The sequence below is a fragment of the Lottia gigantea genome, assembly GCF_000327385.1.
Source record: "Lottia gigantea unplaced genomic scaffold LOTGIsca_18, whole genome shotgun sequence".
Taxonomy (NCBI): Eukaryota; Metazoa; Mollusca; class Gastropoda; family Lottiidae; genus Lottia; species Lottia gigantea.
The window spans coordinates 382455-405442 of record NW_008708301.1 but is presented as its reverse complement, the minus strand read 5'-3'; the positions used below and the strand labels follow the sequence as shown (position 1 = coordinate 405442).

Genomic DNA, 22988 nt, shown 5'->3' with positions numbered 1-22988 from the left:
ATCATGTCAGTACCGTCTGGTGCATTCACATTCTTAATGATATCACAATATGACCTTAACATAAAACATTGAGGATCTGTCTGTTTATTTATTAGGTTGGTATTTCTCTATACTTTCCTGTAGTTTACAATTTCAAAGTTGATGAATTTAATTTATGTTTTGAGATAACGAATAAAAGAACTACTTTAGCGGAACTGTATGAGAATACAACTTCAGACATTTCATCAAGTACATAATATTGTTGTGACAGATTCGAAATGAAGACAAATTGAACTGATTTCCGATAAAGCCTGTACAAATTATATATACCCACCTGCCCCATCTCAACGGCCCTTCCCCTTATCCTTCCGACCACATTTCACGATGGTGTTACAGTTGTATTGATGATTTTTCGATCAAAATCGAAACTGATGATGTTTAAGGTTATTGTTAGAATTTACAATTCTTCAAACTGTCTGTTTCTTTTTGATACCGATAAAGTGCCATCAGGCATTAGTATTGATCTACAGAGAGATAATATGTACTGATCTTTGAAAGGATTCAATACAGACATATTTCACGTCTAAATGTACTCCGTAAAATTGTTGGTAATTTACCAAATACAACTAGACATGGTTATTAAAGTAGCATATTCCTATCAACTCGTAACAAACATCATCAGTGACATTATCTCGACGTTAGGGAACGGTTGAATCGAAAACATGTCCAGTAATTTAGAAAAAATGTAAAATTACCTTGTCCCTATAGAAGAAACTGAGACAGAAACCAGAAAATATTCTGCTTTTCCAGTATCAAACATTCGACTGAAATTCGATAAAATGAGTAGTTTAAATAACTAATTAGCAGTTGATCAATATTTCGTCTACATTGTCAATCACATAACATCGATTTTGATATCCCAGTAAACCTATAGTTTTCGGTATGTGATATTTAGACTGGCTAAATTATCAATCTTTGACTATGGATACATTATCAGCTTAACTTTATTTATATCTGAAAAATTGTCAAGCGATAAAGTTCATAAACATTCGATTACGTGCTTAAATGTAATTATAAAACTGTTATTTCTCTTCTCTACATTTTAAAAATAAAAAAGAACAAATTGAAAAAATCATCAAAGTCACAGTAAACATCGATGTTTCATTAGTAACTTAGTTAATCTTTAAACGCTGTCTTCAGCGTACATTTCAACCAAAATATGAAAAATTGCTTACAAATCTTGTTCGAAATTATCAGTTGCAGTTTATTCTACATGTTCATGTTAATGTTGATAACCATTTTTAAGTATTTATTTGTGTTAATTAAATTGAAATTCACTGAAAACAATTGAAATTGAAGTCACAACCTCTATATCGTTCGCGAAACTCTGTCTTGATAAGCCTCCTTACTGCTCTCTATAAAATGTCAACGGAAAAAATCTCCATAAAAATATATTACATTCAAGTCAAAAAATAGCTGGAATCGGATTTACGTAAGATGTTAGAATCTCTTCAGTCGTCACTGGCATTTACTAATAGCTAATCACTTGTCAGTGGAAAAACTCCCTCAACCTCATTTACAATGAAAACATTTAGACGGCAAACTGGAGATTTAGAATAAAATAGATTTGGCCATGTTGTATGAGAATTCAATTCAATTCTAAATTAGATTTCTGTTGATGACATTGTAGAAAATCGACTGTCGACTCCAAGTGAAGGAAAATCCGTCTTACGCCTGATTAGCAACAGACGAAAAGCTCATTTCCATTTTGATTATTAGGACTTTGTTCGGGGTTTAATGAATGTATTTTTTATCTAGATTTAAGCCAACAACAAGTATGCAGATAGCGTTTCCAATTTTACCATATAAAGTCGATGAGAATGGTTTTTTGAACTGCGATAAGACGAGTGGGTTTCCTATAATTAAAAATGAAACTAATGAAACTATCGTTGTCTCTTCTGAGTTTCTCAGTGTTGGAACAAACTATTTTATTGGTAAGTATGTCCAATATAGTATGTAAGTTGATGATTCATTGATGAAAATAAAATGTGGTTATTTTGATGTGTGGTATTTGAAATCATAGAAAAAAAGAATATATCTTATATACCAATTACTTTAAGACATCTGACTTCATAGATCCAATACTGTATTCCTTTTCATATGCATCTCACGTTCTCTTTCTTTTTAGTTGATTTAGATGACCACAAGTTAGTTAGCTGTGAGTTTGGACTAAGATTAAATATAACAGTCAAAGATGAACATTGCTGGAAAGATGGAGATAAATGTGGTGGCCGAGGAAATTGTGTGTCCAAAAAAGGAGAGGTAAGCACATACTACAAGGTGCAGTGCACAAAACACACCAGATTGCTAAAAAATTGACTTTGAGTCGCATTAGTAAGGCCAATGGGAAATGAAAGTTTAGTCTTATTTTGGAGATTGACATAGAATCACAGACCAAACGAACCAACCGGGTGTAGGAAATGGCGAGGAAATAGAATTGCTGATAATGTGCGTTACCAAATTGCATACAATGGAACAAACATATTGAAAGAAAAAATATCCGATGACGTCAATATTATTGCTGTGTTGAATAAGTAGTTTTAAAAAGCTGATACAACTCTGACCTGACAATTTGATAAAAAAAACGAAAACATATTCTCTTATTGGTTTCTGTACTGATATGATATGGCAACTAGAATAAAAGATAGCTTGCCAGGCAAGGTAACATATGCTCACTACCAGCTGTCAGAAATGAAAAAAATCTTTAGTGACTTAATACTGAATTTTCAAATAATCTTAAAATCATCTATAAGTCAATGCAAAAACCTGAAACAGTTCATGAAGTTATCATCAAATTCAAACATGAACAATGTCTCATCGCTGTGCACACAAGGGCAATAACTCTGAAACTGTTCATCATACGAATAATACCAATTTCTAACATGGTCGAGATCTCATCAATATAATATGAATATCCAGTTTCATCAAGATCGGATGCAAACTGTAGTCTATATCATGCCTACAAGCCAAATTTGACGCGTTTTACTAAGTCAAATGCAACAATTCTGAAACAGGTCATCCGATTATTAAAAATTTCGAACTTGTCTCATCAATATATACATGCATACTAAGTTTCAAAAACTGTAGTCTCTATAGTGCCTACAAGCCAAATTTGATGCGTTTTTACTAAGTTAAGGACAATAACCGTTCTTCCGATTATTACCAATTTCGAACTTGACTGAGATCTCATCAATATATGCATGTGCATACCAAGCTTCATCAAGATCGGATATAAACTGTAGCCTCTATCGCGCCTACAAGAACGGACCGACGGACAGGGGCGACGGCAATATACGTCCACATTTCCACGTGGCGTATGAAAAGGGAAACGTAAAGAAAAGTGTACAGGAAAACCTACCAGATGACACTTGATAACGCAAAGATTCAGCACAATTCTATGAAATTGACGAAAAATGGAATTATGGAACCAAAATGAAAATGTACACAGATCAGTAGTAAGAATTGCTAGTTAATTGGCGACTCGAGCACCATGAAATTTTGCTTTATCACCGGAAGTGACAGTCAAGGATAATAATAAAACTAATGTGTTTCTCGCGCTCAATTGGGATTAGGGTGAGATCGTCTATTGAATGGTCGTCGAGGTTGAAATGATTAGAAACAGGCTTGTCTTTCTTTAATTTGATGTCTGATCTATGAGCATTAATATGAGTCCGTAAATTATTCTTAGTTTCTCCTACATGTTATTTGGGGTATTTCTTACACGAAATTAAATATATTACATTCGAATGTTTACATGTAAGATGTTCCTGGATCGGGTACCTTTTATTCGTAGAGTTGCTTAAAAAATAATGAGTTTCTAATATAAAGGGACATGTTTTGCATCTACTGAACAAACATGGAGCACTCCTTAAACCCGGAGGTACTTCAATAAAGCCAAACTCTGGCTGGACGCACTGGAAAGGGTTTGATTATAACAGTTCACAGTTTCCATTCTTCAGTTATGGGTATTTGGTCTGCTGTTTAAAGGAATAGAGGTCAAATGTTTCTCGCATCCCTTGTGATCCCCAAGATGACATTAACACTCTCATGTTGATTTGATAAAGGTTATTTCTAACATTGTACATACCCAGCAGAACCACTTAAAACATTAAAATGAATTGAAATTTTCAATTCAGGAAACGGGTTATTTCGTGCCGTTATTCACTAATAAAGTGATAGACGAATCTGTCTAAGTCCCCATGCTATTGATTGATTAATACTGTGATACAGATTTACTAATGCAGTTTCGCTGACAACCTACAGTCAAAAACCATTTGTCATTTTTTGTTAGAAACGACATTGATAGATTGTTAAGTCTCATCTGCTCTCATATATGTTCGTTCCACAGGGAACCCATGACAGCAAGTTGTTCCGGACTTACATTTGATGTTTTAAAGGGATTCAAAAGAGGTTCACTGTCTTATTTGTGTGTATATGTACCCCGTTACAAATGCAAATGCTAGACAAAATGTTGAATCATTGAACTCATCTGTGAAAGCAAAGACAAACTTGTTATGAATCAAAAGGTACCTAGACTAGTATAAGGTACTGAAATTATACTTAGTTCAAACGACCCATCATTTGTCACATTTGAATTTGAGGAGATGTAAACCAATAAGGCATGTAATTTATGCATTAACTAGAATATTCTGGAAGCGGTCTCAAAGGCTCTCGATTTTAATTATCAGTAATTAAATGTTCTGTTATCTAAGGAATTGAACTTAATTGTGTTACTCGACTTGATGTCCATTAAATGAAATGCCATTTACCATCACAACCATTGTCATAAAATGATTTTATGATTTTAGTTGATGCTAATACAAACATTTTAGAAATGTAATGAAATTACGTCCTACGTTTCTTCAGACATATTTTGACAATATATATCATACATGTACATGTATATCGATCTGAGAACAAGATATTACACTACTTATAGAAGTAATTCCTGTGTTAATTGCATCTCCCATTTACCATGTACCACGGAACATTGATTCTTTCTGCAGTTTATTCATTTTGCAGATGAAGTAGCCAAAAAGTATAAAACTTCAGTCGGGTTACACTCAGGACATTAACAAATCACAACATATTGATTTCGATGTTTAAACACTTCGAGAAAACTTTAATTTAAAACGCTGCAAGTAACTGTCAAAACGAAAACTTTATTTTTTACTTCCTCTTAAGCGATATTGATAACAGGCTATTGAAGAGCTGTTTTAAATAATGATATTTTGAAGAGGTACGGCTTCCGGTAAAATTCAATAAATCTGAGAAACTTTCTATAATAGTGAGGAATCTGAAGATAAATTGAATCATCAATTGTCTGATTATTGGAACCGGTTTTCATTAAAAATCTAGATAAAAACTCTGCACAATGATCTGTTGTATCCGGTTCATTAGTTGAAAACAACATTTAAAACTTAAGTGATATGGCTTCTTCTTTTGTAAAATTAAAATGTCACAATAAATGACTTGTGTTTATTTCACAAAAAGTTTGCTTAGTTTTTGGTTCAAATGCCATCACAAACTTAAGTGTATAACTTTTGAAAATGTCAGCTCTCTCGTTTTATTACAATAAATGTAACGAGGATCTTTCACGAGGCTACTGAATTTGGACAAGGGCATGAAGTTTTCCTAAAAATGATGACGAATTTTGAATGAAGCTATTTTTGTTAGCTGTTCAAGAAGAAGTCAAACACTTAAGATCATTGTATAAGCTCCTTTTCTCCGCCAAAGTGATTCTATTATTGTCTGAGACTGACACTCTATATAATCTATTGGGTATTTATAATGATAAGATACTGATTACTATACATGTTATACCAGTAAAGGTACAATAAACAGCAGTGGTTATATAGTACATAATATTCCTTGAAATATACAATTTGACATCTGGTAAAGCTTGTTTTAACTCTTTTAGACTTGAACCTAAATTGTCCTTGGCGAACGAAAATTATATAACAGTCTTCTTCGACAACAAATGGCAAGAGTCACTTGTGAAAAACATGTTTTCTTTGATGGAAAAGTCCATTTTATTCCAGAAATGGACGCAATATGAAAGAATTGTATTATTATGTTTATTGTTTGACAATTGTGGTTAACAAGCAATCATTGCAAATGTCAAAGCACTATTTCTTTCCCCCTTTTTTCTCAAGTTCTATTCTAGTACCTCTAGTACCTCTATCATTGCATTGTAAATTCGAACTTATTGATCAAATTCAATGGTCATAAATCCATCAGGAATCCATCTTTTTATGTTATAAAAGCAAACAGTCTTTTATATTGTGGATAATTAAGATTTAAAAGCCTAATTTGTTTCCCTTAATGATAAATTTCAAATACGTCATTAATTATAGCTTTTATACATATAACCTGTCTGTTTTTTAAACGACTTTCCTTTTTTATTATTTCAGACAAACTTCCACTGTTCATGTTGTGATATGTTTAAAGGAGAGTATTGTCATACGTTTGATTCCTGTTTAAGCAGACCATGTCAAAATGGTGGTCAATGTGAACACAAGAAGAATTCATTAAGTGACTTTAACTGTAATTGTAGATTAGGTGAGTATGGATGGATTTTAAATATTTGAAAAGAATATCGCAGTCGCAGTTTCAAATATAAGGCATTTGCTTGGGCCATGATGATTAATGTATGTCTCTATAAGAATCAGCTCATAAGAAACGTGCATATGGCATTATGACACATTTAGCACTAGTTATAACCATTACTATAAATATCTAAATAAAGTCACATAAAATCACTGAATCTAGTATGGCTTTATATGTTCTTTATTGGAAATAAACCATGATCAAGATAGAAAATACACTCTGTAAATATGATAGTTTCTATTTTCAAACACTTGGATCTTATCGCTGTCTCAATATAGACGACACTTTAATTGATTAATATTCTTCTGTTTCTCTTGACATTATTTGATACACAATCTTATGACGTCAATGTCATCTACAAGGCATAATATTTTATACTTCAGAAATTGTTCTCGTCGCAAATGTTCATTTCGATATCAATAATGTAGGTATTTTATGACGTGTAATAAGATGTTACCGACGATTGGAGAGAACAGACGATGATACTTTCGGACTTTTCAACCCATTTTCCCAACAGTAATGGTGGTCTGATGGTATCTCGTAGTACAGGTCATTCAACTGCATAAAAATAAGTCTTAATACTGTTGTCCTGTGAACAATTCCTCTAATTGCGCATTGTATGTGTACTTGCCTTCATTACCGTAATGTTCGTAATTTGTATTGTAGGTTATCACGATAGTCTCTGTACAGAGAGGGTATCAAATCTCTGCTCGTTAGATTTATGTCAGAACAATGGTAGTTGTACTGGTAATCAGACACATTTCCAATGTGAATGTCGTCCAGGTTTCTCTGGTTCCCATTGTGAAGTTGATATCAATGAATGTGAGTCCAACCCATGTCAACATGGTGTATGTGTGGACAGGGTTGGAGGTTTCCAGTGTTACTGTACACCAGGTAAGTGGCAATCATTCAAACCAGTAGCGGCTTCGGAAATCCGATTTTTCTCTTCTAAAACTTTTAGTTTTATGGTTGATCACTTAAATTTTCTGTAATAAAGCACCAAATCTGCATCTTGATTGTTCAGTGGCATCTTTAAAGAAGGATTAATTTTCAAACTTCTAGAACAAAAAGATCATATTATACGGTTCCGTATAACTAACGATGTACCCGTTTAAAAATCTCATTTTACTTAAAGTTAGAATAGATCATCTTTCACAGAGCAATCTCTAAAACACTTTTGTCAGAATCTGGCTTTCTACTTCCAAAAAGCGGTCAAACGTATATCACCCAGAACTGCCATGTCAAAAAATAGCACCAGAGAAAGTCTCCTTGTACTATAATTGTACGAAGCATCCAAATGTAACTTTTTTCATGGTCACGTTTTATCACTCTCTCTTTAAATCGGAATAAATGTATACTCTTTGATTTTGAATTTAATTTGAAATGAAACTCTCATCCATTGACATGTAACATCTACGTCACAGAATCTAAATTTATAAATATATTCAATATTCCATTACGTTCACAAATTGATGTTATTTTTGTGCAACTGAATTCATAATAAAAGAAAACTTGGTGAGTTAATTATACAAATTGACAAGCAACAAAAACCAGATTCTGACAATTTCTGTACAGATACAGATATAGATTATGTTATGCCTTGTTAGTTTGTAATCAGAAATACCAATGACAGGGGATTATTTTTAATATTATGTATCATTTCTTGAACCAGGGATGATTTCTCCGAAACGTATCAGGTGGGTTTGGTATTGCCAAGTTTTTTTTTATTGACTAAGTCCATGCTGATCCACTGTGTAACTCGGTGGAAAATTCATTACGTCAAATAAGCTTATTGAGTATCGGGGCGTTAAACCACTATAGATATTAGCTTTCCAGGCAAGGTAAGATATACCCACTGGCAGCCTGGAATTTAAATAAGAATATTTTGCAGTACAGTAACTATCACCGTAACTATCACCAGTATAAAATATTCAATCTTCGGTCATACACTTTTTTCGAACTATTGTGAGTGATAATGAACATTATTACGACGTTTTGTCAAAATCCAGCAAGAATGGTACGTTCTAGAGCTAAAAAACTGAACCCGTTTTGTAGAAATATGTTTCTATTTTTCTGATATTCAATAGGGTTCATTCTTGGGTGATAATGACGTCAAGATGCGTCAAGAATTGTATGTTCTAGAGTGTTTACAAGCAATTGTTGACGGACGGACGGCCGGACCGACGGACGGACGGACGGACCGGTGTTTCATGTCGGCGTATAAAAATTGGTCATAAAAATATGTTTTAGCTTAAAGCACTTTATCGCATGTTACATTTAAGAGACAAGTTGGAAATGAAAACTGTTAAAAACATATATAATCCATTATTGTTATTACATTGTATGTATATCTCAATTCTCTACAGGATACCATGGAACCAAATGTAATGAAATGTATAACCTGTGTAAAACCTCGCCATGTCAGAATGAAGGTGTTTGTATTCAGGAGGTAGATGACTATAGATGTCAATGTCATCCGGGACACAAAGGACGTCATTGTACAGATAAGGTATGTATTTCAAGATACGTTTTGTCATGACTTTCTTAATAAACATATTTTGATATTGTCGTATTGAATACTGGTAGAAGAGAATGATAAGTCTTAAATTGATTTGCTGCTTTTATATACAACAGAATTTGTGGATACCGAGTTTCAAGAAGTAAAATTTACCATTTTTGAAATATTTCCCATTCATTTCAATTTTTTCAAATATAATAACCACAAATAGTACTATCAAAGTTTGATCGATTATGAGCGGACTCGTTATGCTACAACTATTTTACACATAATATTTGTGCTCTATATCAGGTTGATCTATGTTCACCAAATCCATGTTTTAACCACAGTAAATGTAGCTATGATTATAATGCTACCTGCCATTGCCCTCCTGGATTTAAAGGTACTATTTAATTTTGTTTAATGATTATTGCCGCAGTTAATTTTAAACACCGTATACTTTACCGAAGTATAATTGTAGAAATGTATGAAAATAAACGTAAAGTCTCATGTGAACTTAAACTAAAAATTGGCCACGTGATCCTAATTGTCTAAAGATCACTTAATAAGCAATAAAATAATTATTGACGCCAGTTAGATCTGTGATAATTTGATTAGTATGAGTTCTTTACCGAAATACTAATTTGCTGTGAAGGCGATATTTAAAATATTCAGTGATAAGCCTACGGAAATGAAAAGAAACAGTCGATTTAAGAGAAAGTAACCGAACAAAATATCGTTGTTGAATGTTCAAAATAAATACAAAAACGTTGGCAGCTGCGTTTTACACAACAATGTCATTAGATTTAATAATAGTTGAAATTAACAGGAACTAGATGTGAGGTTAATGTAAATGAATGTGAATCCAGTCCCTGTTTAAATGGTGGAACCTGTAAAGATTTTATCAATGGTTTTAAATGTTCCTGTCACGAATTACACGCTGGTCCTAATTGTGAATATACCAGTAAGTTCGTACGTCTTATGCAACCTGGTGGTTAATTGGTCAACACAAAATTGCAAAACACGAATGCAGAGTGCAAGAACTTGGTGACTGAATGTCATATTGCGTTTACAAGCTATTAATTGGCAGTGGACCACTTGCTTAAAAGGATTTTCGTCGTTACACTACTTGACCACGGTCGTTCTCAAAAGTCAACATATTTCAAGTTGATGTTCGAATTTGCTTATGGTTCTTTACCTCCGACACTAACCTTGCTCAACCTTATTGTTGTCGTCGGCTGGACGTCAATTATGATTGACAGACACTTACTACTTATAAATATTCGAGATCTGTGAACTAGGCATGCGGTGGCAGATACTTGTATCGCAGACAGTTAATGACTTCGATTTTAAAAGATGACGATGTTATTTTTCAGTTGATATGTTTGCACCTTTCCTACAAGGTAAAGGTAATGATTTAGAAGGAACCAACCATAGTTACCATGTAGAAAATCTGTATATAGTAGCAGGAACATTGTCTGGTGCCATTCTTATAGTAATAATTGTACTCACCACATGCTACTGTCGAATGCACGAAACGTATAAACATTGTGGACTCAAGCGGCTACAATATAGCCGTCAAAAAGAGTAAGTAATTCGTTGAAAGTCGTTTGAAATACATGTTATAAAATGTTATGAAAGTTAAGGGGTATCAAAACATGAGCTTAACCAGTATACATGAATAATTAATGGTGTCTTAATTGACCGCTTTCATAAGAGTGTACCTGTCATTAATCTTGTCCGGAATTCGAAAAAAAGGGGAGGAATGTATACATTGCAGATTTGAAATATTGTAAGCTGGATCTGGAAGTAATTAATAATCAATGTTATTTTATATTACAGTGAACCACGTGAAACTGCTGTTGATGTTAGTAGTGTAACAACACCAAGATTATCTATTGATGCTATCTGGGAAGCAACCAGTTTAAATTACGACTTCAACCAATTAAATTCACCACTTCGAGACTCTCTTAAACCTAAAAACATCTAAAGCTGGTTATCAACTTACACATTGACTAGTTGTTTAGACGCCAAATGTTTCCTATTTTCTTCGACCCTGTACTAAGATGATTAATAATGAAAATAGATTTAAAATATATGTATTGGGTTTGGGGAACGTTTTATTTTAGTAACTTTTCTTTGTTCAGAAGTATTTTCGAACTTATGTTAAAAGTTTCAAAGTTAAAAATGGGACCACAAATATATTTTGAATTGCCCTTATTACATTTTCACTTTGCACGAAAAGGTAACGTTTATTTGAATGGTTTATAGACAATAGGTGATTTGTACTATTTGAGAAAAAGACAAAGTTCCATATAGCCTTTATTGAACATAAGATTAACTATTCCCGAAATTGTAATATATGTAAATAATATTAACGACAGAAATACAGGTTCAATATTTGGATTATTTGGCTCCTTAACATTGAGTGTTCTAAAACAATACTTGTTCAATATACAGTGAGATATAAATTCAGGAAAATGCAATGAAACTCGCCGATTTATATTGTAATCAGTCAACATGATACATTATCTCAAATACCATGAAAAATAATGAATTCAGACACGAAAGAAAATAATATAGATAGGTTATAGTCCTCGAAAAATCCATTACATTTGCAATAAATATATTTTAGTAGAAAAGTTGAGAAAGTTTGAATATTTTAATCTTAAAAATTCTTCCTATGTAAATAGATTTTTTCATTCATTATTTACATTATTGTTACATTTATTTCATGATTATTAAGAATTCTATATTATTGTATTGTTTTTATGATTTCACTGTCATTATTTTTTTTATTATTATCATTTTTTTCGCTAGTTGTAGGATCCGTAGCATAAGAATTAAATCATATTATTTTAAGAGCAATATATTTTCATGATGTACATAATTCATATGATGGAAAACGGTAGCACGTGACAATTTTCGTTTCATTATTTCTAAACATGCTTATTTACTTTTATTGGTTTCTGGAGCTAAAATCAAATTGTGTCTTTACCCATAGAAAAGTCAAAAAAAAAATGTTTACATATTTTTTCTAAAATGTAATTTGTATTTCTCTTACATCTCTTACATTATTTCTTTACTGTAGCTTGAATTGGACACATTAATTTTGACAAATCATACATGAGGAAATCCAGTGGAAGCTGAAACAAATGGTACAGCCAGACAGCCACTAGACAAGTGGGGACGATGGAGCAAGTGTCCGAAATTAGCCATAGTAATTAGCCTAATTATATTGACTTTTTATGACTTTGTTTCAAAAGCTTTATTGATCTCAATAAAAAAAAATGAATAAAATGTAACTATTTTCTCTTATTTATTGAGCAATACAAGTGACAGTCGCTTGATGAAAGTTCTGTGTTAGATCTCATCTGAGCAGACCAATGCGACAACTAGTATTCTTTCTTTCTGAATGATGATGTAAGTTGTAATTCTCAGGGGGTTCTAATGGATGTAAAGATTGTCAGAACTTCCCCCAACTCATGATTAATAACCAAATTCCTATTGATTTTATACTACGTTCCATATTCCCCTTGTAAGACAACACCAGTAAGGAATGATGCAAATAGAACAGCTGGTAAAATATCACGAACAAAACAACATAGTTCAAGCAAGGAAAGAGCTTAATCATAATGGGATTTAAAACCTTAAATGCTTGAGGAATTTCTGATACTATGAATGAAAGCTGTAAAATATCGCTAATTTCGATGGATTTTACTAGATATGAAATATTTAATAGATAGAAAATAAACAACCGATCTTAGCTTCATTTTTAGCAAGCTATCATATAAGAAGATTATATTCATTTATCTAATTTAAGCTTGTAAATAACGCAATGTAAATAAAATAAAATTGATTACCATATTCAATATATACTATCTTACTATTTCTTCAATCATTAATTTTAATTCACTAGGGTCAGACGAAGTCAGTGGTTTAATTCAAATTAAGACATGAGTGATTTTCATTAAATAGCTTGAAATTGAGAATTTAAAGAGAGGAAGTTATCTAGTTATCTCAGCATCGTTTTGAAGATTCCACACAGTATAGTCTGGTGGCCAAACACTAGATTTTTATGAAAGTATGTTTTGGAGTACATACAATGTTTTATTGTTTTTCTGCTTCAGATAGCCCTTCTGAACACATTTCCACCGGGTGCCACTTGGGGAAATTTTGTATAGACCAAATTCAAAATGGCCGCAATCCTCGAAATTCCGAATACTATTATTGTCATAACTTTGCTTCTAGGGCACCAATAGACATAATTTTGGTGTCCAAATATATGTTTTCAGGGTCTAGGAATTCGTTTATGATGGTTTTTATTCCCCATGGGTAGGTTTTTATCGCGAAAATTAAATTAAAACATTCAGTACGAATTGTCAGCAATCCTGTATAATTTTTCCCACTACCAGTCCAATAATCTTTCCTAATAATAGCTCAATAACACCCACTACTACCAGTCCAATAACACCCCCTACTACCAGTCCAATAACACACCCTACTACCAGTTCTAAAAATTCCCTTACCACTAGTCGAACAACATCTACTACAAGTCCTACAACAACCCCTATCACCAGTCGAACAAATTATACTACCAATCCTACACCACCCCCTACTACTAAGTCCAACATTATCTCTTACTGCGATCCCTACAACATCCCCTTCGACCAGCCCAACAACCTCATCTGATACTAGTCCTTCAACATTGTATGCCACCAGTCTAACATCTAATATATCTAATATCACTTTACCAGTCCATAAATCTTCTCAATTCCCTACTACAAGTTCAACAATATATCCTAAAAGCAGTCCAATAACATCTCCTACTACCAGTCCACCCACTTCCTACTACCAGTTCAACAATATCTCCTAAAAGCAGTCCAACAATATCTACTAAAAGCAGTCCAATAACATCTCCTACTACCAGTCCTACAACATCCCCTACTACCACCCCACCCACTTCCTACTACCAGTTCATAACACCTCCTGCTACCAGTCCAACAAAATCTGCTAGTTTCCGTCCAAATGTGGGAATGGTAGTAGGAGATGCAGTCGGACTGGTAGTAGGGGATGTTGCAGGCCTAGGAGTCGATGATGGTGTTGGACTGACAGAAGGGGAGGTTGTTGGTCTAGTATAGGGGAGATTGATTGACTGGTAGAAGAAGTGGTTAGGCTGGTAGTAGGGGAGTCGTAGTAAGAGATGTTGTTGGACTTGTAGTAGAGGATGCTGTTGAAATGTTTATTATTAGGTGTTGCTACAGGACAATTCGTCTTTTCTTAAGACAATGCCAATGCCCCACCCCCACCCCACACGAAGCATCTGTCCCTTCAATTTAATTTTCACGATAATAACCTACTCAGGGGGATTAAAAATCATTATAAATGCATTCCTTGACCCTGAATACATATATTTTGACACTAAAAGTATGTCTATTGGTGCCCTAAAAACAAAATTAAGACAAAATGCGGAATATGGAAGCATCAATAAGTACTGTGCTCAGAGTCTTTGAATGAATTTCTATTGATAGACATATTCTCTACTTTCAACTAACATTTGTCTTGAATTGGCTATGTTTTAACAGCACTATAGAACCTTTGTTTCACATTTTTATCAGGGCACCATTCCAAAACTATCTTTTTGATTATATTCCAGTTCATTGAAAGTTAACCAGTAACAATAACAATATGTTAGATATCACCAGTAAAACAACTGATTAATTTACGAAATCCGTTTTCAAAACCTATCAAATGTTTCTTTGACTGAAATATATTTTTTAATTAAAAATAAGAGAACTACAGCAATGATAATCATTAAAAGTAATATGATAATATTCTTTGAATACATCTGTCTCACACGTTCACTTGCGATATGATGTTTGAGGAATATTCTATTGAATCTTTGATAACAAAAAATTTTTAAACTTGTACATTTGTAGTTGAAATAGTTGGTATTCCAGAGTTTTAAAGAAACAGATGTAGAGGCTGTTGAAGTTACAGGACTATGTTAATTATTACAAGGGAGGTAACAGCGTCCTTTACGACTACTAAAAAGTTGACATTACACAAACCCACCAGATAGTCAGGAAAAATCTGCAAAAGGGCCGATAGTTTTGAACGGGGTCAAAAACTGCAAAAAGGCGGTTCACCGTCTTCTAGACTAGCGACCAAGTAAAGTTTCCTATAGTCAATTATGCCATTCTGCATAGCAATTGATAATTCAAACCATGTATCCAACATGTGTAGGGAGTACATAATACCTAGCATAATCTTTAAGCTGTACGACGAAAGTTTCGTATGGAAAGTTCTTGTCGAGGTCTGTGGTTGAAGCGTGAAACTAGATTTATTGTGCGTTGCCATATTGTTTGTTGGTATATCAAAGTTTATTATATCTATCAACGAAAATAATTTTAATATTATCATTACTGTTTTGAAGCTTATTCACGATCACTTCAATAAAAAGGGCAGAATTCGATATACCAATAAACTAACTCAGACAACAGATCTTAATATTTCAACTGAAAGACCAACACAGAAACTCTGTGATAATGTTCGTTCTTACTAAAATATGAACCGACCAGAAACGACCAACGACAACGTGAAAGGTCGTTTTCTGTTGTTTTCCTGCTCGGTTCCTGGTCGTTTCACGTTTTCGTTGTTCGTTTCCTGGTCGTTTCATGTTTTAGAAAGTATGGATAATCATGTCAAGTCAAACACACAATCCTTTGATCAAAAATAAATCTTTATTCATTAAAATGAAATAACTATATCAAAAATATAACATAACATATATAGAATAATAATAACATTAAAGCAAAAACAAATTATTGTTTGAATATTTGAAGATATAAAGATAATATAAAATTCTATCACACTCGCTTCCCCCTCCCCCCCCCCCCTTTTAGATCATAATTTGAATACCAAAACTAATAGATTTGTGGACTAACTAACTCTTCTATGGATTTAGCATCTCTTTAATATCTCAACAAAGGTGTCATCAAACCTTTTAATTGTAAATATTTTTCCATTAAAACCAAATAATAGAAAGTATTGTCGAACAAACACAGTAGTAACAGTATCTGCATATATTATCAGCAAAGCGGTCTTATTGTGTTTCTTGGTATTAATTTCTATCTATTCTAGAAATCAAGTTTGGTTTTAAAAGCCTTGGACCGATAAATGCAGATATTTCATGATGACACCTCCGTTCGTTTGGGTTTACGGTCCATGGTTTCGTTCGTCATTTTCTGAGATTGAATATAATATATAAATAGTCTTCAGAAGTACCAGAACTACATGAAAATCGCAAAATCGGATAGTCTCAAGAAAAGATGAGTCGTCACATCCAAACGCGGATAATTCTGGACACACATGGATTTGAAATGAAATGAAATGAATGGAGTTTTACGTCCTACTTTTCTGACACATGGATTTGAAGGCTCAGATTTGGACGGTGAGCCCTAAACACTATTACTGATTAGTTATGCTAAAATTCCCGTATCTGAGACTAAGGAACGATTGGTAAAACGCATGGCAAACCTCCCCCTTTATGCCTAGTTCACACCAACGGCGAATGCTGCGCTTTAAATCGGCGAGTAAAGCGCCATCATTTTTTGTTTACTTTTCCAAAAATATCACGATGTCCTAAGTAATGTTACGCTCTGATAAGCTCTGATACGAATTGGTTACGCTTTGGGGACAAATTATTTCCCGATTTGATCAGGGCTTGTTACGCTTTAAATCAAGCTTTGATAAGCTTTATTAAGCTTTGATGCGGTTATGACGCTTTAAATCACGCTCTGATACGATTATCAAGCTCTGTTGTGCATTGTTAATCTCTGTTACACATTGGAAAATTTCGAAATGGCCGATTTCATGCCGCTTTTGATCAAGTGGTGACAGACCGTGAAGACTGGGGTCCCCGCTTTGAATAAAGCTCTGTTAAGCTTTCCTACGCTTTGAGTCAAGCTTTGCTGAACTTTGTTACGCTTTGTTAAGCTTTGATACGTTCTCGACGCTTTAATCAATTCGTGACAGAGCGCCCAAAATTTTTAAACAGTATAAAATTATTTGGCGCTCTTGCCGAATAGCCAGCTTTGCTCAAAGCTTTCCAACGATCTATTACGACCCTGGCGCTTTAGTCGAGCTTTGTTACGTTTTGGTACCGCTTTGTACGCCGCTTTAAAGCGCGATCAAAGCGCCGTTGGTGTGAACTGAGCATTAAGGTATCAGTTTGACAGTCGTAATGCTCATGTACTATTTCACATAAGCACCACCTTTCGTTCACATATTTTATAGTTGAAAAAGCCGACATTTAAACTTAGCCTTGTTAGCTGTTTTTGATTGAGCTGAATGCCAATGTTCTGTCATATCTACACCAGATCTGGTCATAGTCTGACATACAAAACATATCTTTTCTATGTCTATAAACGGTGTCACATCAATTCTTTGATTATGAGCAATGTTTTCTATATTCAGTCTTGCTGATGATAACAAACTCCTTGTAACTTCTATTCGAGCATCCGAGTCTTCCCACTGTTCTAACAATCTACTGGACTCTTCTTCGAACCTCTTCAACGTCTCTTTACAGACTTTTAGGTTATCTTGTGAAAGGGTAATCAGATGAGCCAAAGATGCCAAGTAATAGTCATATTTCGGTGCTTGTTGAATCAACGACTTGGAATAATTGAAACACTCCTTTAACGTGTCTTTAGCCTTTCCCAACTCGGCTTTTAATATAAGACAATGACTGATAAATGCTCGTAAATTGATATGAACCCGTTGGGTAGGAGAGCATACACTATAAATCTGAACAGCCTTTTGCATTTGTTCACAAGTTAATTCGTACCTGGATCTGAAATTATAGTAATATATATCATAATCACAAGCGATTTTAACAATCGTCGTGGAGTCTTTATTCTGTTGACCGTAATATCTGCCGATTTTTTCTGACTCTACTCAGGCCGACAAATTTCAAAATAGTTATCAGAGCCTGGAATAAAGGCAGATGTTTCGGACGTCTGTTAAATCTGACACAGGACATTTTCCGGATTAAATTCTGTCGTCATATGACACTATGACATAATTTTAATGCTTTTTGGCCAATAATCTCAAGATCGTCACATCAATTAAACTGCGGCCAATTTCACAGAATATTTCCTTTCATTTAATTATGGAAAACGTAAAAATTCTAGACCCTTAGTAACTCACATGTTTCGTCAGTTTTATAATTCATACTTACAATTTCATATTGACTATTCCCAAATGCATATAGGTTAATCCAGCCTTGTCATCATTGATACCACATTGCTTACATATAGACAGAGCCTCTTCTAAATATTTCAAGGCTTTTCCTAAACATACAATATAAAAATATCAAATTATTTTGGTTCTTGTGGTCCGATCTATTTGCATTGGATTGTATCTGTTATCATGTGATTTTTGAGGTCTCAGATTTTGAGATTCAGAATTTAAATGACGTATTGAACAATATATTAGTTAGCATGTTTATTTCATTTAATCGTATTCCGTTAAATTTGCACGGAAACATAATGAACTTACCGAGCTGTTCACGTTTTGAATACTGCATCCCAACACTATTTAGTGTAACTATTAGCTCTGATGGTGTGATTTTTGAATATTTCCTCCGTTCATGTAATGAAGCTTTAAAATACCGTAATGCTTCGTCGTCATTTTTCTTGACTTAAATTGAAAGATATATCACACAAAACATAATATAATCATAACAGACTTGATCATGTTATTTACCAGAAACATTTTTCTACCCAACAGCAATATACTTTTCTTTCAGATTTGTTTATTCTATAAAAAATCATAGTATGACAATTACAAACTTACATTTTTCATGAATAATTCCCAACGTGTTTAACATCACATAAATTGAGGAGTGAGACGTTGAGAATTCGTTTGCCAGATCAAGGGTTTCCAAGATTATAGCTTCAGCCTTTTCACTTTGACCTAAAATAGACGATCATATCTGTTGAAACAAATGTATTTCCTAAATGTGTGCCAAATTTATAAACCAATCGCAGAGTAGCATCAACAATTGTGGATGAGTGAGCCCGCTCTGCTTATTCAGAAACATCCACCGCAGAACTTTACTTTACTCATAATGAGGGTCGAATTCAATAAATGTTTTGGACATAAAAGCTTGAAAATGACAATTGAAGTAAAAGGTAAATGTCATCTGATGAAAGCACTGGCAAAGAACGCATGAAAAATAATTCAACAGTGCTAAAGAAAGACCACTGAAACAATCAATGTATAAGATAACGCATATCCAAAATGTTGCAGTTAATAATGTCTATAAAATGTATCTCACAAACCCACAATATTGGAGCTCACAGATTTACTGGAACTATATTAAATATGCAACAATATTGAAGCTCAGATATTTACTTAAACTGTATTAAACATACAACAATATTGAAGCTCAGATATTTACTTGAACTGTATTAAACATACAGCAATATTGAAGCTCAGATATTTACTTGAACTGTATTAAACATACAACAACATTGCAGCTCATAGCCCAATATGGACTGTTTTACACAGTTCAGTGCTATACACGATCTTCATTGCACATGCCACAATCTTCCAGTGCATAGCTAAACATGATCTGCATTCACATACCACGATATTACAGAGAAATACATAAATTTTATTATACAAAACCTCAATACTGTATTACACAAAAACACAATATTGCGTTCAGAACTATACATGAATTGCATGACATAATATCGCAGTTCATAACTATACATCAACTACGTAACACATCATAATGCAGTTCGAAATTATTCATGAACTGTATTACAAATACCACAATATTGCCGTTCATAACTACATATAAATTGCATAACACAATATTGCAGTTCATAGCCATATATAATCTGCATTACACATAAAACAATATTACAGTACATACCCAGAACATTGTAATTAATAGCTGCTAATGAGCGAGTTGAAAGAAGTCTGCTGATGTCCATATTATCTGTATCAACGTGTTGAGCCAATCGAATACCCTCTTCACAGCATCTGGAAATTGATTTACGTATATGTACTAATCCAAACATCTTCCTCTACACCAGCCGATAGCTGATAGCTATCTGAGGCAGATGTTTCTGTTCGTACATGTACGAGTCTGTGATCCTCTCCATTTAGCAATTGTAGAAAATTCGAAAGCATTAATGGGAGGTGAGATTTGTAAACAAAAATTATTTTTCCCCAATTCCAAGGGAGACCATCTTGATTTTTTTGGGAGAAATCCGCTCACTTTAGTCGGCAAAACACACAAAGTTTGCAAAAATAGGTCTTCAACTGTGAATCTTCTTCTGGGTCAGCATGACAAGTTTGAAAGAGACAAATGTTCCTCTTAAGGAATAGAAATTACCTGGATGCCTCTTTATAATTAGCGTTTTTAAAGTAATTAAATGCCATATCCCTCATTAAACATATTAATGCACTGCTAGGACCATCTTCTTTTAACACTTCTTCGGCTTCTTGAAATAATTCCATTGCGTGTTTCAAGTTGGTGCCTGGAATTTTAAAAATTTAAAAAACAAAAGGAATAAAATTTCAACTAACGGATATTCTGTTCCACCTAAGATGTTTATTTCTATACGTTAAATTAAATTGATTTTGTGTTTTATTTCCAGCAAGACAGCAGAATTCATAAACAGATGTCTTATTAATATTGATGCATGACTAATTGATTATTCATTGTGTTTAGATTTAGTAGTAGTGCGGAATAGGAACTAACCGTTATTGACAGTTAATGCTCTCGCTAGCTGAGCTTTCAATGCTGCAACATCTCTTGGTGAACCACAACGTTCAGCAATGCCAGTCAAATGTTCATAGAACTCTACAGATTCACGTGGAAAACAATTGATGATGATGTTATCAGCTTTCAGTGCAACCTGGATTGAAATAAAAAGGAAGTTATTTAAGGGGAAAGTATGCATCAGCTCCATTAAAGCAGGAGTTGTGACTAAATGCCGATGGACAATAATATTAAGATATCAATAAAATTGGGAAGTACATTTGGTTTTTCCATCAAAATCACAAGTTGTTGGAATTAATACCAACCTGTTTAAAAGCATCAAATGTTGTGTCTGTACAATGTATAGCTTGGCGCAATACTGTCTGTAAATTAGTCCAGCTCTTTTCATCATAACCATATAAAGACTGTTGAGAAGGAAGATATAGATCAGAATTAGTCTTCAACAGAATCTGGCCAAAATACTTGACAAATCTCAATCGTGCTGCATCGTTATATCGAATATGTTTCTTCATTACACTACCGAGTCTTTCACCAATAGGTGTTGTAAAATGGTACAATGTCGTGTTCTCAACTGACGATAAAACTTTGTTTCTACACAAAACACCGACAGCATGTTTAGCTTCTGGCGCCGATTTGCCAAGAACAGCCTCTACTGCCTCAAGACCAAATTGTCCATCAGATAATATAGATAAATCTGTTACAGCCTGTTGAAGTTCGGGGGGAACACATGGTATCAATCTAGCCAATGTCATATTTGGAGTGGCAAGAGGGTCTTCTTGGATTCTTGATAAACGAGCGTCATCTTGTAGTAGATTTCTTAAGTCATCACATGATAGAGGTGCTGCATTCTGACTATCACGAATCAATGCGGCTGCATCCAGTATAAATGTTGGCAAGCCATGGCACCTCTCCAGAATTACATCCTCATACATATGTTTCCTGTTCCGGAAGCAGTTCTTTGAATAAAGACAAAGATTCTGCGCTAGACAACCCCGGAAGATTGATGTCCAACCAAACGTTATTAAAACCAAAATCAATTTGTTGTTGAGACGTAACAATGATTTGGGTATGAAGACATCTTTCAATCAGTTGCAATAAGAAGTCTTTGATCTTTCTGCTGTTGTTAGTTTGGGTTAAATTGAGTCGTTCACAGTTTGTCAACAGAATAACTGGTCGATAGGTATCTAACATGTCATTGAATCTAACAATATAAGACAATTCTGTTATATTCTGAACTTGAACGCTTAGTCTGCAGACTTGGGCAAATATATTGATGAATTCGGTCCACGAGGTCACGTTGTTACATGGTATACTTAATATAGGTCTACCATTACTTATATTGAAATCTGATACTGCCTGAAAACATAATATAACAATACACTAGATTAAATTTTAATTACGAATACCTTAACAGTGCCTTTTTTCAATTGTCTTAAATATGGTATGCATTCAGGGAAACAGCTTTTTTTTATTTGCATTGCACAGTCTCGAATCTCATCAATTTGAGAGTCAACTACAGAGCTCATCAATAATTTGTACAAAATAACCATACAGTACAGCTCATAATATTTCCATAATCCAAATCCAAATACTACGAAGAACGAAATTTCTTGACCTTTTTAGCAAGGGACTTCTTCCCTACAAAGGCTGGTCCAAATATTTTAAGTATTCTTTGTTCTCTAGTTCTAAGGAAGGTCTTAATCTTCTCTATTTCTTGCTGACGTCCGATGAACGGACTTGTACCTGTTAGTGGAAATGATCTGACTGGTTGACTGCCATCTTCTGCAATTAAAGAAGAAGATTTCTCTTTGTTTGCGTCAACAGAAAATTTGATCACAGAGACGTTACATGGATAAGTTGTTCTTAGACAAATTCTTAGACAAATTCTTAGACGAATTGGTCATGTAGTATGTTAGTTGATTCGATCCCAGCAATTAGGTAAGGTGGAAAATTGGTTACAATAATATGGTCAAAAGCATGGTCATAAATATTTGATTTTGATCTCACTTTCTTGAAATTTTTCATGAAAGATCTTAACAG

At 33.8% G+C, this 22988-nt stretch overlaps 2 protein-coding genes across 2 annotated transcripts; one reads left to right on the top strand and one right to left on the bottom strand.

Moving 5' to 3' along the window:
* Nucleotides 1-6452: 6452 nt before the first annotated feature.
* LOTGIDRAFT_114238 (hypothetical protein) lies at nt 6453-10736 on the top strand (the record flags this gene model as incomplete). The annotated part of the gene is made up of 6 exons (XM_009052128.1): nt 6453-6600; nt 7315-7542; nt 9015-9157; nt 9458-9548; nt 9975-10121; nt 10549-10736. Coding segments are annotated over 6 exons (945 nt in total), but the record flags the coding sequence as incomplete, so codon positions are not given.
* Nucleotides 10737-17437: 6701 nt separating this feature from the next.
* On the bottom strand, nt 17438-21880 carry LOTGIDRAFT_158681 (hypothetical protein; the record flags this gene model as incomplete). The annotated part of the gene is made up of 8 exons (XM_009052127.1): nt 17438-17999; nt 18387-18498; nt 18707-18847; nt 19004-19123; nt 20094-20203; nt 20559-20703; nt 20928-21084; nt 21254-21880. 8 exons carry the CDS (start codon nt 21878-21880, stop codon nt 17438-17440), a joined length of 1974 nt encoding a protein of 657 aa, XP_009050375.1.
* Nucleotides 21881-22988: the final 1108 nt, after the last annotated feature.